Below are 17846 nucleotides of genomic sequence, written 5' to 3' on the forward strand. Positions count from 1 at the left end.
AGTAATGGCGACCAGAAAAGCTACCTTCCGTGACCGATACAGGAGGGAGCAGGTTGCCAGTGGTTCGAATGGAGGCCCCATGAGCCTGGAGAGGACCAGGTTACGGTCCCATGCAGGGACAGGCTGCCTGATCTGGGGATGTAGGTGGTCCAGACCTTTGAGGAAGTGACCAACCATAGGGTTGGCGAAGACGGATCGACCAGACGCTCCTGGGTGGAAGGCCGAGATAACAGCGAGGTGTACCTTTATGGAGGACGCCACCAGGCCTTGCTGTTTCAGGTGTAGGAGGTACTCCAAGATGTGGGGTACCAGTGCCTCTAGAGGGGATGTCACACTGGTCACACCAACACGAGAATCTCTTCCACTTTGCCAGATACGTGGCTCTAGTGGAGGGCTTCCTGCGGCCAACAAGGACCTTCCTTACTTGTTCTGAGTAAGGAAGTTCCATGGGGTTCAGCCATGAAGCTTCCAAGCCGTGAGGTGGATGGACCATAGGTGAGGGTGACAGAGGCGACCGTAGCCCTGAGTGAGTGAGTTGGGGAGGAGAGGTAACGTGACCGGTGTGTCCACTGACCACTCCAGTAGAGTAGTGCACCAGTGTTGCCGAGGCCACGCTAGAGCTATCAGAATTACCTTTGCCCCCTCCCTGCAGACCTTTAGCAGGACCTTGTACATGAGAGGGAACGAGGGAAAGGCATAGAGCAGGTGATGTCTCTAGGGTAGCAGGAAGATATGAGGGAGCCTGGGCTGTGACCCTGGAAGGAGCAGAACCGTGGGCACTTCCTGTTGCATTGGGTGGCAAACAGGTTGACCTGGGGAAACCTGCACCTTTGGAAAATGAGGTGTATGACATCCAGCTGGACAGACCGCTTGTGAGTGCGGAAGGACCTGCTGAGGCAGTCCGCCAGCGTGTTCTGAACTCTTAGTAGAAAGGATGCTTCCAGGTGAATGGAGTGGGCTATGCAGAACTCCCGCAGCCGAAGGGCCTCCTGGCATAGGGGAGAGGAACAGGCTTTCCCTTGCTTGTTGATGTAAAACATTGCAGTGGTGGTATCCGGTAGAACTCCTAAGCACTGGCCTTGTAGTCGGGCCCAAAAGGCCTGGCAGGCTAGGCACACTGCCCTCAGTTCCTTGATCTTGCTATGTAGGGACAGCGCAAATGTGTACCTGGCCAAAGGGATTTGGGACTGCACCTGTCCCTTGGTGTGGCCCCTGAGCAGCCATTCGTCGCGGTAGGTGTATACCTACAACTGCTGTCGATGGAGGAAAGCAGCCACGACCAGCATGCTCTTGGTGAACACTTGGGGGGCTGTTGAGAGGCCTAATGGTAGGGCAGACAGTGAATTGGTAATGCTTGTGGTTGACTATGAAGCGTAGGATATGCCGATGTGTGGGACGAATCGCTATATGGAAATACACATCCTTCATCTCAAGGGCTGGAGAGCAGTGCCACGACCTGGAGCTGTGCAGAGTCACTAAGCGGAGTCGGGACCAGGACCTGCTGCATAATGGGGATCGACACATGGATTGACGTTGTGACCGGGAGCACTGGCGCAACCTAGAGCAGCACCGGGACTTTATTAGCGGTGCCGAGGGCAGGAGCATCACTGGTTTGCCTCGAAACGGTGCCATACGATATGGTACTGGAGGCCTGGTGCAAGGAGTGGGTGACCTGGGCACTGTCATGGCAATGAGGTCCCTCACAGTCTCAAAAGTGTCCGGGGTGGATGGTAGCTCCACCTCCTTGATGACCCGGGCTGGGGAGTCCAACGGCACCAGACTCGATGGTCCCCTTGCAGGGGGAAAGTCGACAGTGCCGTCTCTGCATAATTCGGCATTGGGTGCTCCTCGTGAGGATGCGCCCCATTGGCCGGCTCCAGAGGGGTGGATCTCTGGGACAGAGAGCTGCTCCTCCCTTGCTTCTGGTGCCACTTCTGCACTGAGGAGTGGGGGCAGTGCTGGGCTGATCCCGCCAGTTCTGGAGCCGGGGTGCTACGGGTCTCTGCCAGAGTCCGTCCAGGGTGCCGCTTCCACCACTGCCACCGGGGCGCTATGCACCATATGAGCTCGGCACCAGGTCCTGCCATGCTGGCAGAGGCTGAGGTCTAAGTGCTGCCTCCATAAGGAGCTGCTTGAGGTGAAAGTCTCACTCCTTTTTGGTTCTGAGGCGAAACCCTTTGCAAATCCTGCACCAACCGGCTTGGTGAGCCTCCCCCAGACACTTTAGACAAGCGTTGTGGGGGTCACCCATTGGCATGGGCTTGCTGCAGGACGTGCAGGGCTTGAACCCCTGGGACTTGGGCATGTAAGCCCTCCCAAGAAAAAGCAGTCCGGACAGAGGATAACCCCCCCATCCCAACTGCTAACTACTAACACTAACTAACAATTAAACTAACTAATATGTACAGAGAACAAACAAAAAGTAGGGAAACATGGTAGAACTTGCTGAGCAAGACGCCGCAGTTCCAACAACCATCACTGGCGGTAAGAAAGAACTGAGGAGGTGCCGGGTCAGCAGACTCATATTGAGCGCCATGAAGGCACTGCTCTGGGGGCTCCACAGCCGACCCAATGGGTGTTCCTAAGGAAAAAACTTTCCAACGACTGCGCGCACCTACCTGGAATCAATATGAGCAATCACTCGAAGAAGAACATGGCTGGGTCCTGACTAAGGGCATTGGATTGTCTGTGTGCCCACTCGCAGCACACACTGCAGCAAAGCATTCTGAGCTTGTACAACCTCCTTGAGTGACCTACGCATTTGTCTTTCTTCCTCCACAGTGCCTTTTGCCATGGCAACGCTGTCCCTAGCCACTGTGACACTGTTTCTAGCCACTTCAACAATCTTGTTCAATAGCTCCCCATCTTCTTCCATCTCTGACCTCAAATACAACTACCAGCTCTTCACCGGTTTCTTTTTATTTGGGGGGAGGGGGTCTACAATGAAAGCTGGCTATTTCATCCCAAATTCTCTGTTTCTTCCCCATCAGCCATGGATAAAGCCCCCGTCCTTGAAGTTCTGGCCACTGCAGGTGCCACTGCTGAGGGAGTAGGGAAAAAACCTAGCCAGGTGGATGTTAGTGGTATTCCAGACAGGCTAGGATATCCTTTTTAAATGTGTCTCTCATTCCCACCCCACCACCCCTGAGATTCTTCTGGTCTTGGTGTGCCCTCACAGCCAGTAGGTGGTGTGTGCTCAGGAGGGCTAGATTGGCTTGAGTTGCAGCTGTGCCTCGGAGGCTGGGGGTGGGATTGGGAATTATATTCCCGCTCTGGCTTTGCAATTTGGCTGCACATTGGAGTTGTTTCTATGGTGTCAGAGGAGTTAGTGGGGAGCATATGGAATGAGCGGGATAGTAATCCGCGTCCTGACTCTCAGTGATGTTACACTGAGGTGGGTGACTAGGCGACAGAGATAACAATGGCAAAGGGCAGACCAGTGACATACACTGTGAAGTGCTTCACCAAGCCGGTTCTCCAGAAGCGTGACAGGAGGAGTAGAGGGCATGCCAGGGCAATGACTGTGCACCTATCCCAGATACAGTGCAGATGGGGGGGTGAGGAGAAGGGGGCTGGGGGAGGGGGGGGGAAAATCAAGCAATTTCTCTGATTCTACTTTATCTCCCCTGCAGACATGCTGAAAGTGCAGAGAAAAACAGATCAGGTTCTGCACTGACTGTCCGAAGCACGAACTGCTCCAATCCTCTATGTAAGTCTGTGGAAAGACATTAAAAGCTGAATGCTATCCATAAAGCTGACCTCTTTCTGTGTATGAATGCATGTTTATACCTCAGCAGGGAGCTGTAGGCTTAGTGCTTTACAGGCATGCAATGCCCATGTCATCTGAGACTACCAACCAAACCCCTTAGCCCAGAGCCACTGTCTCAAATGGCTCAAAGTTGCACAACTGAGTGTTTACATTATTCGAATATGCTGCGGGAGGGGGGCGAGGGAGCGAGAGATGGAGTTGCAGGGATCGGCAACCTTTCAGAAGTGGTGTGCCGAGTCTTCATTTATTCACTCTAATTTAAGGTTTCATGTGCCAGTCATACATTTTAAATGTTTTTAGAAGGTCTCTTTCTACAAGTCTATAATATAGAATTAAACTATTGTTGTATGTAAAGTAAATAAGGTTTTTAAAATGTTTAAGATGCTTCATTTAAAATTAAATTAAAATGCAGAGCCCCCCGGACCAGTGGCCAGGACCTGGTCAGTGTGAGTACCACTGAAAATCAGCTCGCATGCCGCCTTCGGCGCACGTGCCATAGGTTGCCTATCCCTGGAGTAGAGATTGCAGCTGTGCCATGCTGCCAGCCACTATTTTGAGCAGATGGACAGGGGTCTGGGGGGAAAGGGGGAGCTCGCATCTGCCAGACAGGATGCAGAAAGGAGAAAAGAAAATAAGGTAGATGGATACATGTCCTAAGTGGGATATGCTTGTAAAGAGTTGATGGTCGAGGTTTTCACCTGAGACAGAAGCCAATTGCTCGGCTGGAGTAGACGTCATTTTGAAAACATGGGCTAAGAAAGGGAGGCAGGTGCTGGGAACTCGGAAAGGCTCCCAGCTCTCACCCGCCAAAAGAGGCTGTGGCCATGGGGCACTTGGATCAGAAGCTAGCACAGTGGTGTCGTATTATTGTAATACATTGTAAAGATAAATCCTATGAAGGGCATATAATCTGCCTCTCAGTCTCAACCTGGTTTCTGGCTCACCCACATGTCAGGAATCAGGAGCTTGATTCTGGCGGAGATCCTGACTCTGTGGGGAGAGCCCCTCACTGCCCTCCTCATGTTCCTCCTCTGATGATTCTTGCCACTTGTCTGCAGTCTACAGGGGGAGTATCAGGGTTCACAAGCTCCTCAGACTTGGTAACAATGTAATTGATCAAAAGCTCATCTAGCGCCTCAAGAAATAGGTAGGATACAATTCCACGGCTGGACCTTTTTCTGGCACTTCTGGCTTTAATCTAAGTCCTCCTGAGCTGTTTACTCTTTATCCCACACTGGTCAGCATCCTGGTTGTGGCCCCTTATAGACCCCTACTTAGCAATGTCCAAAAAGAGATCCTTCATCTGGTGGCTGGCCACAAGAACTTGCTGCGCTGACCCCAAGGTGGCAATGAGATCTGGGGCACAGCAAGGCTCCAAGTGGGTGCTCAAGGCATGTTTTAAAGGCTGCCTGAGCGTGAAGGAATGCCAATATATTTGAACCCAGGAGCAAATGGGCAAACTCTGTTCCCATGACAATTTTTAAACAGGGGAAGTAACATCCAGTCAACTTGATCCCAGAATAGTGGAAGGCGCACAGATAAACAGACAGATCAGTAATGGACACATGCACAGCAATGTGGGATACCAGCTGAATAACTGCCGAAGTACTGCATGGCAGCACCGTGTCCACACAATCAACTGCACTAACTCAATTTTCATCGAATATAATACACTTTGAAAGAGGATTCCAGAGTTTGCAGTATAACTGCGCTCTAATTAATTGCATAGTGAGTGCACAGGCATTTTCACACTGACTCGAGCTACTGTGGATTAAACCCCCACGTAGACAAGCCCTCAGGTACCTGGTGAGCGGCAGGAGATGAGGACAAGTAAGGGCATCAGAACAACTAGGCTGTTCTAACTGATTTGGTTTCAGACTATACCTGAAGGGCACATCGTTCTATGCAGATATATGCAGGCTGGTTTGTCAGACAGATACTATACACAGACCAGAGACATAAAAGTGAAGCACTTCAACCTCATTTCAAAATTATTCTGTCAGAAACTGAAATCAGAGATCCATACAGAGCTCTTCAGCCAGAAAGGCCATGAGGACGGAAGGAAGAATTGGAGTGCACAAGGGAGCAGAGAGACGCTCAGAGAAGGTTTTGGCTCCAAACTGAAAACCAAAGCCAGATCTAAAGCTGTTGGGAGGAGGCCCATGGGCACAATTTCACACTCATTGTTTCCATCTGGATACCACGTGCACACAAATTTATGTAAAGTAGTATTATAATTTCTCTATCATGTAGCAGGAGAGAAACTGTCCTAGTACTCACCCTTCCTTTCCTTCTGTTAAAGAGCAACCTATCCTGCTGCTTGCTTGGAGCCTGCTGCAGGAGGCACGAGGCTGTCCAGCTGCTGACGATGTCCTGTGTGAATTAGCCATTCATAGAATTTGTTCTCCACCAGCACCTGGAACTGCTTCCTCTGATCCCTGAAACCCACCAGGACATCAGCAATGTAGCAAGTGAAATACAGTCTTGTAAGCATTCACACCACACTTCCAAACATCTCTCCATCTTCACCGAAATAAGCAACAGATCTACACTTATCATGCCTAACAAAGCCATTGGATTTGCTTCCCATATTGCCCACATAGGAAAGATTGAATTCACCTAATAAAAACTATTAGTTAGAATACCCCTGAAAGAGAGACTGCTGGTGTTGAAATAAGCCATGCAGACTTCCCCACGCTGCTGTTACTATACCTCTGCCCTGTAGGACTTCTGCCCTAGGATTCTCAGAGCACAAAAGGTAATAAAAAAGGTAATAATTGGAGATATACCAATCTCCTAGAACTGGAAGGGACCTTGAAAGGTCATCTAGTCCAGCCCCCTGCCTTCACTAGCAGGACCAATTTTTGCCCCAGATCCCTAAGTGGCCTCAAGGATTGAACTCACAACCCTGGGTTTAGCAGGCCAATGCTCACACCACTGAGCTATCCCTCCCCCCCAAGACAGGCAATTATACATACTTAAGGCTACAAGTCTGTCACGGAGGTCAGGTATTCGGTGATTTTATGTGACCTCTGCAACTTCAGCCCCAGGCGATGGATCTCTGGTTTCCATGATTTATTGTTTATTGCCCACGTCCTGTGACTTTTACTAAAAAACCTACATCATATAAAACTTAAGTCTATACATGTCTGCCATTTGTAACCCAGGCAAAATGTAAATAGTAATCTCCAGAGGAGAGAGTGACACATTAACCCCATGCTACTTACCCAACACTTCATGTCAATGGTATTAAATCACTCACGTCTGAAGTTCTGCCTTTACACAAGACCAAGACACACACACACACACACACACACACACACACGAGGAGTCAGGATTCAAGATAGACAGATGTAATGCAGTGCAATAGAAATTCTGAACCAGAAGACTGTCAGATACCAAGGCCATTTTCCAATCTATTCAAGTCTTGAAATCTGCACTGAGTGCAAAGAGCACCTCGATCAAATGTAGTATTCATGACAAGGGACTCTTCAGGCCCTAAACAAAAGAAGGTGGTCTGGAAGGACTTGACAAATCACAGACCAATGATACTACTCAGTCTCATTGGAACCCTGGCTTCATCTAACTAAACTGAGGACTGAGACCATCCAAAATTAAACAATTCAGAGAAGCTATGGACTCTCTCCATGACTTGGCTTACTGACCCCCAAATATAGACGCCACAGGCTGAGCCCAGAACAGGGAAACAAACAGCTAAAACACAAGCTATTGTTGCTTCTTTCTCTTCTAGCCTTTAAAATTGAAAACCAGAGTTCTCCCCTTTTGTGGGTTTGTGAAGGAGGTTATAAGAACGTAAGAATGGACATACTGGGTCAGACCAAAGGTCCATCTAGCCCAGTATCCTGTCTTCTGACAGTGAGGCCACTGTCGGAAGACAGGATAGTGGGCTAGATGGACCTTTGCCATGCCAGGTGCCCCAGAGGGTATGAACAGAACAGGTAATCATCAAGTGATCCATCTCGTCATCCATTCCCAGTTTCTGGCAAACAGAGGCTAGGGACACCATCTCTGCCTATCCTCCATGAATTTATCTAGTTCTTTTTTGAACTCTCTTATAGTCTTGTCCTTCACAACATCCTTTGGCAAGGAGTTCCACAAGTTGGCTGTGCGTTGTGTGAAGAAATACTTCAGTTTGTTTTAAACCTGCTGCCTATTAATTTCATTTGGTGGCCCCTAGTTCTTGTATTATGAGAAAGAGTAAATAGCACTTCCTTATTTACTTTCTCCACACCAGTCAAGATTTTACAGACCTCTATCATATCCTCTCTTAGCAGTCTCTTTTCCAAGCTGAAAAATCCCAGTCTTTTTAGTCTCTCCTCATACGGCAAACATTCCATACCCCTAAGAATTTTTGTTGCCCTTTTCTGAACCTTTTCCAAAATATCTTTGAGATGGGGCAACCACATCTGCATGCAGTATTCAAGATGTGGGCATACCATGGATTTATACAGAGGCAATATGATATTTTCTCTTATTATTGATCCCTTTCTTAATGATTCCCAACATTGTTTGCTTTTCTGACTGCTTCTGCACATTGAGTGGATGTTTTCTGAGAACTATCCACAATGACTCCAAGATCTCTTTCTTGAGTGGTACCAGCTAATTTAGACCCCATCATTTTATATGTATAATTGGGATTATGTTTTCCAATTTGCATGACTTTGCAATTATCAACATTGGAAGACAGTTTGTTGCAGTTTGTTTGCATCAAAATGATACCAAGAGTAAAATCCTGAAGACAGGACCGGCTAAATTCAGAACTGTCAATATCTGGAGTCCTGCACTCCTATCCAGCCAGTTTGGCATCAAAAGAATATGTTTTAATTTATTCAAAACTTAACAGGCTAGGTGTTGAAAAAGCAGTAAAGTGTAGATTAGTACAGTATGCAAGATCAGCTACAAAAGTAAAGTAAGGCCTAGTTAGTAGACTGGAGACTTGACTGTGTTAACATGTTTTACTTACAGAACTACAAGCTTCTCATTTTGTGTTTGAGGAGTTAATACACAGAGTAAACCCCATAATATGCGTGTTCTTTCATTTCATAAAATCTTTGCACAATTTTTCCTGTATTTTGTGAGCTTATAACACACACACCAGATTTCCTTCACACAGAATAAGGTGGGAGGAGTTTTCAATACAAAAGCAGATACCAAATGCTACCAGCGCCTCACGCCCACAGTACACTCATGCATAAAACACAGACTAGATCAGTGGTCACCAACCAGTCTATCATGATTGACTGCTCGATTATGGACACTCTCCCAGTCGATCGCGATCGCTAGAAGTCTGGCAGTACAATGGGACGGCTGCTAAGGCAGGCTCCCTCCCTGCCTGCCCCGGCCACACACCGCTCTTGGAAAAGGCCAGCAAGCCCCCGCAGCCTGGGGGGAGGCAGGCTCCCTGCCTGCCCCGGCTGCATGCCGCTCCTACCTGCAAGCACCGCCACCACTGGCCGGGAACAGGGCACTGTAGCCAATGGGAGCTGCAGAGGCGGTGCCTTCAGAGAAGGGCAGCGCGTGGGGCCACAGGGGCGTGTTGGCCCCTTCTGGGAGCAGCATGGGACCGGGGCAGGCAGGGAGCCTGCCTTAGCCTCGCTGCACCACAGACCGGGAGCTGCCTGAGGTAAGTGCCGCCCGGCGGGAGCCCATCCCCCCCGCCTTCCCAGAGCCAACACACCATACCCCCTCCTTCACCCAAAACCCCCAGCCCTGAGCCAGCACCCCACACTCCCTCCTGCACCCTAACACTCTGCCCCAGCCCCCTCCTGCACAAAAACTCCCTCCCAGAGCTTGCACCCCTCACCCCCTCCCAAACCCCAACCCCTACCCCAACCTGGTGAAAGTGAGTGAGGGTTGGGGAGAGCAATCAATGGGGGTGGGAGGGTGGAGTGAGCAGGGAAGGGCTTCGGAGAAGGGGCAGGGTAGATCCTCGGTTGCCCTTAAATTCAAAAAGTGATCTTGGGTATAAAAAGGTTGGAGACCACTGGACTAGATAAACAGACCTCATGCAAGGGCATTTTTGTTCAGTGATGTCAAGTCAAAGAGATTTGTACCTGTATGGACAAGTTGAGTTTCAGAGCATTAAATATACATTCCTCCCCTTCTGGAGGAAGCCAATTACTCACTTGGTTAGTCCTGCCTCCTTCACAGTTTTTTGCCAAACTTGTATCTTCTGCTCTCGTTGACTCAGTGCCTTCTGGTATGCATGTGGCAGCCCCCCAGGCGTTTCTGTCGTGTCTCCTTCCATCTCAAAAGGAATAACAAAGGTATAAAACTCATTGGGGGGTAAGAGTCGGAAGACACTGGCATCACTGTTCTCTTTGCACACCAGCATTGGACTGTCCCAGTAGTTAGGCACTGTAGCCAGGCCCATCCGGGCCATGTGGTCTTCAAGCATTGGGTAATGGGTGTGATAAGGGGCAAAAGTTACTGCTTGGTTACCCAAGAGAATGAGAGGGTGTGTAGGCGTGAGAATGTTGAAGGTGCAGCCTGTTGTAGAAGAGATAGACAGACGGTGGCAGATGCCAATAACTTTGACATTATCACAGCTGTGGAGGTGAATGGCTGTCTGCACAGGGCCCAGGACAAAAGTGCTATTCCTGCACTTCTCAATGGTCACAGATCTGAAAGAGAAAGATCACAAGTAAGCCAGGATGCCCAAGAACAGGACAAGGCCACACACTGTTCAAGTGGGGTTGCCATGTCTAATGGGAACCAGGAAATATCTATGCAACCCACCCAAAGACATTTCACTGCATCCCAGGAGAACGTAAACTCACCGTAAAGGGGAGAGCAGATATATGAAGGACTCATTGCAGCGATGGATCTTCACATGAGCACCCACCAGGGTATCCGAGCTCTTGGCCAGCGTCTGTTTGTAGACTTGGCTCATCACCACCATGCGGTGAATCTCAGGAACCATATGGGCATTGCAGGCAATCTTTGCTCTCTTGGTTGTTCCTTCAACTGCAAGGCAAAAAAGTTACAGACATTAGCACAAAAAAAGTCTGAACGTATTTCCTAAGCAGGCAGACCATGACATCACATTTCACCAGGCAGCCACAGAGTAAATATCCCATCAAAAAACAGTCACCCTGATGCTTGGGATTTAGATCCCAACTCTCTTTGCAAAATTCCTCCTTGAACATAAGGGCTCTTTCTGCCAAATTGAGAATTACAGCAGTCTGCAGATTTGCAGCACTGTGCTGATGGAATAGGAACATGTCTGTTCCAATGCATTCTTACCAAGTGGTGTGCTCCCTGTAGGTATACAGCCCTCAGGATGTTACCACAGGATGTTCTTCCATTCTGTCTGATGGAATGGATTAAGACTAGTTTTCTCTCTCTCTGAAAACCTATAATCGCATGTTAAATGAGATCAGGAGTCTTCATTCTGATGCCCACAGAAAGATCAAAGATAGCTTGGGTATGTCAACATGTGCTGCAGTCATACCTCCCAGCTGCAGTGCAGATACTTCCACAGACTGCCCTCTGCAACCCTGGGCAAGTCACTTAATCTACACTGAGCCTCAATTCCCATTTGTCAAATGGGAGTAATAATACTGACCCACCTCAGAGGAGTGTTTGAAGGTAAACCCATTAACGTTTGTGAGACACTCAGATGCAACAGTGGCTGAGGCCATGAAAGTACCTGAACAGCTAGAGGACCACCCCATTCATCTGTTAGTCCCCACTTAGGAACAGAAGAGTAGTAACTTTAGTCAGGACTGAATCACATTGACAGAGCTATATGGAGCAGCTTATACAGCAATTCCACCTAACCCTGGGTTTAGCTTGTGCAATCAATCATTTGCTTTCTTGGCCATTAACGTTCACTATGCAGCAGAATGCACCTTCCAAACAAATATGTATTTTTAAGAATAAGAAAGCCTGCTAGCAACAGCCAATATACACCACACAATATCTGGATATCAACTTGAAGCAGGGAGGGGGGACACATGCAAGCTAGAGAACAGAGAGGGAGTAATGAGTGTTAAATAGGAGAGTTTGGAAACAGGAGGTGAAGGCATTTGACATGACCAGCTCTTTCAGCTGTGGACTCCCCCTTCTCTCCTGTTAGCCAGAGGACAGGCAGGAGAGCACCAATGCCCACAAACCAGACTCCTGATCAACAGGAACAGAGGAGAGTGGAAAGTTGATCCTAAAACTAAAGAGCAAAGCCAAGGCTTTCAAATACCTTGCTGTGCCCACGCAAGTTTCTTCCCAGACTTGAGGCAGGCAGATGTCCCAAACGGGCTCCCAGTCAGGCAGGCCCTCAGCCAGACCTCTAGCTTGGAGAAAGAGAAGGCTTTGGTAATCTTCGAGTAGCCGTTCTTCACATGCAAGGGCTGCCAGAGAGCAAGCTCATGAAGAGGATGGACAGTCCTGGTTTTGTTCACAGTCCCCTCAATGAGAAAGCTGAGAGCTCGAACAGCTTCAGGGGAGACCAGGCTACCGTGAGTGGAATGAGAAGAGGCCGAGAGCTGGTCCGGGTCCAGTAGCAGTTCCAGCAGATCCAAAAGGTGGTTCTGCACAAACGCTTGGTGGGTGTAATCATTCCAGTTCTTAGAAATCAAAACAAAAACAAACAGAGGCGCTCTTACTGGGCTGAGACACTTTCCCAATGCAATATCCATTGCATCCTGCTCAGATCCCACCCACAGCAGCTCTAAATGGAGAAATCAGTAGAAGTAGAATACAGATTCCTTCCCCTGAACCATTGATTCTGCAGGCCTTCTCTTACCCCCATAACAGACTCCCCCAGCAAATAAAAGATACTGGATCCACTAGCCATCTTCAGAGTGGAAGAGGTTCAGTAGTTCTACTTGCTGTGGCCATGACCAACCAGTCACTATATTAGTTAGAGTGAGAGAAGAAAATGGATTCCCTCTCCACGAAAAGGTTCAGCACACAGGTGCTTGGAAACGAGGGTGGGACTGAACTGTAACGAACACCTGATAGTCTAAGCCGCTATGAAGGCAATTATGGTTCCTATTGAACCTGGATGCTTAGAATAGATGCAATCAAGTACTAACTCAGGAGGACTTGTGAGAAAAACCTCAGATAAGCCATTATGAGGAAAAATCCCATTAAACATTCATCTCAAAGGATCATTATAGTTCAAGTGCTGAAGGTCTCCATAGCAAGGGAAGACCAGAATATGAGACAGCCAATGATGAAAACTCTAACAGACATCAGCTTATGCTGGACTGGCCTCACTGGACCACACCAAGGAGTTACAGTCACCTGGAGTGCCCATTCCAGACACCTAGAAAGTTAGCGTCAAGCAGGGGGCATTTCCTCAATAGTTCACAAAAGGATAAGCACAATGAATATAATCCCCCACCCTGTGGGGGAATGAAGCTTCTGAAATAGATATGACAGATCCATTATCTACTCATGAAGCTTCACAAGATGGGCCAGTCTAGTTTTGAACTTGAACTGCAGTTAACAAAAATCATCCACTATAGAATGATGCTGAATGCCCTGAACAGTACGTGTAAAGAGGACCATTCAGCACAAAGCCCTGGATAAGCACTTTCCCCCTCTTGTCTATTATAAGTCTCTGTGTTTAAAGTCCGCTAACCCCTATTTTTAGTTTCAGATGCTCTTGAGTTGCAGTTCAACAATTCTTGTTCCACGTGACACAACAACATGTATGGTATTGATGTCACACCTGTGACAAAAATCCTGCTGACACTAGCAACTGGACTTTTTTCAAGGTGTGGGTCAGCTAAGTGTCTATTGTGTTGCCCTCAGTTTGTAATTCACTTTCTAATATGGTAGTGCAGCAGGATTGGCTTACCTGGCTAACTTCAGATACTTCTGAATGTGAGATACAAGACTTAACCACCTACATTTGATTATATTTGACTAATCTATTTCTCACAGCTTTGTGTAACTTATTCAGACATTGCACTAAGAATGGCTACCCTAGAAGCCTGAACATGTAATTATGGAGGAGCAGTCTCTGAAATAAATGAACATTTTCCACTATGTTACACTCCTCTAATTTAAAGAGCAAAGAGCAAAGATTTGGGGGGGAAATTTTTAAAAAACCTATCACAGATTGAGACCGGATGTGAAAGTTCAGTCTGCTGCAAGTTTTTATGGGCAAGTTAGATTTTTGAAAATTAATGTTACAGTAGCCATCTCATTTATTATTTAGCTCAATTGATTAAGTGCACTCCTAGGTACAGACACAAGCCTTGGGCAGGAGTTCACTTCCCCCACAAAGCAGATCTGCTCCCCACCCCACTTTAAGGTGAAGGTTTTGCAGCCCCTCCCTCACAATAACCTCTGTGGGGACAGGGTTACAAACAATACCTTATTTTGACAGGTGGATTTTCCAGTCAGGTTGGCAGACTGAGATTTGTCCCTGCGGCTTGGCCACTCTTCTCCAATCAGAGATGTCCGCAAGGAAATCTTGTTTAGCTGCTGAATGTACAAGAACAGCAGGAACTGTAGAGTGTCTACTGACAGCTGGCCAAGAGGGGAACACAATGTTAACACATACCAGAACATGACCAATGCATTCAATAATTCAACCGAAGAGCCTATTCTTTTAGAACGTAGACAACAAGGTAGCTACAATATCACAACTGACTGTGGCTCCCCTACACAAATTGGTGTGTGGTGTTACTATCAGCTATTAAACAAGCCTCAAGAAAGCTCTAGCTTACACACACACACACAAATTAGATTTATGGGCTTGACAGGTGCTTGCTTAGTTTCTACAGGGTTTCTGTTTCTTTGTTTTTAACTCTACGCCCCTTCTTTACAAGCCTCACTGGTAGCCACGTTACACCATGCAAAAAGCTCAGCCTCTCTCACTGTCTACATCACAATATTTACCACTGCACATGCCACTGGTAACCTTGGGAAGACACTCATTCTCAAACCTTTTTTCCACTTGCCCATAATTTCCTAAAACTCTTCTCCTTGGGCTCGATATGCAGAGTTTGGGACACCATCAAACAAAAGCACTAGGCCCGCCAATGAAAAATGGCCACATTATCAAGTGTCAAATTAAAAAAACAAAACAATTAAGTGTAGTCTTTAATGAGTGTGTTAGAATGGTTTTCAAATGGATATAGTTTTTCACCCTCTACTTCAAATGGCTGACCTGTGTTCAAATCGTGCCCCCTACATGATGTACATTTCAAAGATCAGTGTGCAAAAAGGTGGTCATAAAACAAACCTGTTTTGCAATCTTGACTACTGCAAGTGCTACCAAAGCCCCACTAGATAATAGCACATAGACTTTGTGGATGAACACAAGACCCAAAGGGCCAGTGCAAATGACTAATGGACAGCTACTCCTGGCTTAGGGAGCTTGCTGTTTAAGCTCAATTGATTTCAGGACTATCACATGGATCTTTTATATGTGCACTCCTTAGCATGTCTCTTTGCACCACACACGAGTTTGTCAGAGAACAGCATTACAATTTCAGAAGACCACTGGCTTTTCCAGTACAGACCAAAGGAAGTGAGGTCAGGTTCCTCCCACAAGAATAAGCCCTTCCACAAAGGCCACAATCAACAAATATTGAAAGTGTTTAAAGTTTATCAAAAAGTGTGAAAAGAGTTCTTTAACAGTGACATGCAAAGGAAAAATATTGGACTTGTGCCAGACAACAAAAGTTTTCTTCTGCTTTCCACCATGCCCCATTACAAATCCAGGTCCTGTCTATCCTTACAACAACTAGAGAATAAGCAAAATGACATTGCAAGAGGCAAGAAAAACAGGAGTGGATTTTTAAATCAGACTGTTTAAATCTCATTTCTGGTAAGACCAACTAACATGTTAAAGGATAACTTTTCTGAATGGTCCCACCCTTTGTAGGAGAACATACATTCTGAGACCTTCTTTCTTTTTTTCCTCTTCTCCCTACAAGTCAGCCAGCAAAACCAGGGGAAAAAAATAGCTGACAATCCTGATAAAGTGAAACAGAGAAAAAAAATGTAGATGTTCAAATCTATTTTATAGATCATAAAGCAGAAAAAAAGGACTAGGCTAATTGAAATTGTTTGCAGGTCACCTTTACAGATGTCTTCTTTGTGCACATCTTCTTATGTTGTGCAGAAAAACAGTAGTGTGTTAGGAATAAACCACACTTGGGATCTCTCTGCTTTTGAGGGTTTAAGCAAGACCATGTTATTTTTTATGTCCGATGTTTTACTCTAGAAAGGTGTCTGTTAGTTATACCAACCATATGCAATCTTGCTGAACAGCATTTGTTCTGTAATGCTACTTTGGCTTTTAAAGTGGAAAAGTAGTAATGTGGCTCTGAAGGGCAGATCTGGTTGCTGATATTTACCCGAGTCAAACAGAAAACTAAGAACTTGAATGGTAGCGTGATCTGCATTCACAGGCACAGTTAGCAGAATGATTAGGGCTTCACTGCCATGAAGAATGTGAGAAAAAGGCTGTTGGAGTTGTGATTGTACAACACTTCAGATCAAAAGGCTGGATGTGAGTAGCAAAAGGCCCTAACCATACAACCTTGATTGGCACAGCCCATGCTCCAGTGCCTAAAACTATTCACCAGAGAAAGATTACAACATTATATTACATGCCTTATTCCTCTGCTTCTCTAGTTCCTCTTCTGACGTGCAGCTGGACACCACCTCTGCCCATTCCAGACGTTCCTCTGGAGTCCGTTCCACTAGACTGTCAAATATCTCAAAGTAGAGCCAGGCCAAATCCTTGGCTAACTGCAGCTTCCCACAGGCAATGTGCCGCCACATAGGCCAGAAAAGGCGTGGGTAACAGCCCTCGCTGGCCCGCAACCGGACATACGTGGACATCTTCCGGAGATAGTGCATGCTGAACTTGGATGGAGGGGGGATCTGCAAAGCCCCCACTATGAAGGGTTCCGTTTTCACCCAGAGGTGCACCATGGACTGATCCATTTTAACCAGCTCTGGGGAGTCCACAACTGGAGTGAACTGCTTGCCCTGCAGATCTGGCAAACAAAACAAAACACCAGACATTGAGCCAAAAACACTCAGCGCATTCGCGTCAAGGCCAGAGTGAGCAATCTGGGACAAGGGCTAGCATTCTGTACCGAGTTTGTACAGCGCCTAGCGCAGGGGGCCCAGGACAGGCTTGGGGGTCACAGGCTCGACCAGGCCACAAACGACCAACAAGGGAGCCATGCTTGGAAAGCCTCTGCTACGGGGGGCAACCCGGCGTAACATGTGTTTATAACCCACTGCCACAGACCCAGGAGCCCCGGCCCACTGGGGACAGCCATGAGCGCTACTACAAAGGAAGCCCAGGCCACGCACCACCAGCCCCGCACCCAGGGGCGGGCCTGAGGCGAGAATGATTCCCGTCCTCCCGCCTCACAGGGGAGCCGGCCGCGGGCACGGAGCCCCAGGAGGGGCCGCATTGGGGGCGGCGGCGGCTGGCCGGGCCGGAGAAGCTCCAGGGGAGCCTGACCCACGGCACAGACCTGCCCCCCGCCCGACACACACACACGAGGCGGAGCCCCGGCCACCGCGCCCCGAGCCTGCGCTCACCTGCGCGGGCCGCGCCTGCCCCTAGGCAGGGCCGGGGGCTCCGCTCCGCGCAGCGTTTGAATCCCCGCTCCCTCCCCAGCCGCACGTAGCAACCACGCATGCGCACTGACCCGCCGCTGCCAGCAAACCAGCGAAACGTTGCCTAGCTAGTCCCCACCAACACCATCGAGCCATTGGCTAGACGTGCCCCGCCCAGGCCCCTTCCGGACAGCCGGCAGAACAGGCTCCGTCCTATACCCGTAAGCCCCACGTGCCTTCTGTTCTTCCTCGCGGGCTGCCCCCTGCTTCAGGCAAGGGAACGCCTCAGCGCCCCGGCACGGCCAACGTCCGTCCGAGCTGCAGCCGGCCTGGCCTCCAGCACTGCTCCGCCCCCTAATTTACATATTACCGTTATCAGGGATGGTATGACCCTACCAATGCCCGGGGGGAGCAATGGGCGGGGACACAGGGTCCCTAGGACATAGCAGCGCCTGCGCTTTCCGTCACAGTAACGAGGTTCTGATTGGTGCGTTTGAGGAGCGTGGAGTGG

At 48.3% G+C, this 17846-nt stretch overlaps 1 protein-coding gene across 10 annotated transcripts in view; it reads right to left on the reverse strand.

Moving 5' to 3' along the window:
* TBCCD1 (TBCC domain containing 1) overlaps positions 1-17819 on the reverse strand; it is a 27829-nt gene extending 10010 nt beyond the window's left edge. For 2 of the 10 annotated variants that reach the window (XR_006582087.1, XR_006582086.1), the window contains exons 1-8: positions 17428-17563; positions 16370-16758; positions 14117-14272; positions 11988-12354; positions 10570-10756; positions 10232-10413; positions 9916-10037; positions 6050-6207 (exon numbers count right to left, since the gene is read on the reverse strand). Coding sequence is in view for 8 of the 10 variants with exons in the window: in XM_045029551.1 (XP_044885486.1) it covers positions 6078-6207; positions 9916-10413; positions 10570-10756; positions 11988-12354; positions 14117-14272; positions 16370-16758; positions 17428-17491 (1791 nt within the window). In the remaining 2 variants the exon portion in view is untranslated. Of the gene's footprint in view, positions 1-6049; positions 6208-9915; positions 10414-10569; positions 10757-11987; positions 12355-14116; positions 14273-16369; positions 16759-17317; positions 17399-17427; positions 17700-17731 lie in introns of those variants that run through there. The other 8 variants (XM_045029551.1, XM_045029550.1, XM_045029552.1 and 5 more) reach the window with 7 other exon arrangements.
* Between the last annotated feature and the right edge of the window lie 27 nt (positions 17820-17846).

Source organism: Mauremys mutica, chromosome 9 (genome assembly GCF_020497125.1).
Source record: "Mauremys mutica isolate MM-2020 ecotype Southern chromosome 9, ASM2049712v1, whole genome shotgun sequence".
Classification (NCBI taxonomy): domain Eukaryota; kingdom Metazoa; phylum Chordata; order Testudines; family Geoemydidae; genus Mauremys; species Mauremys mutica.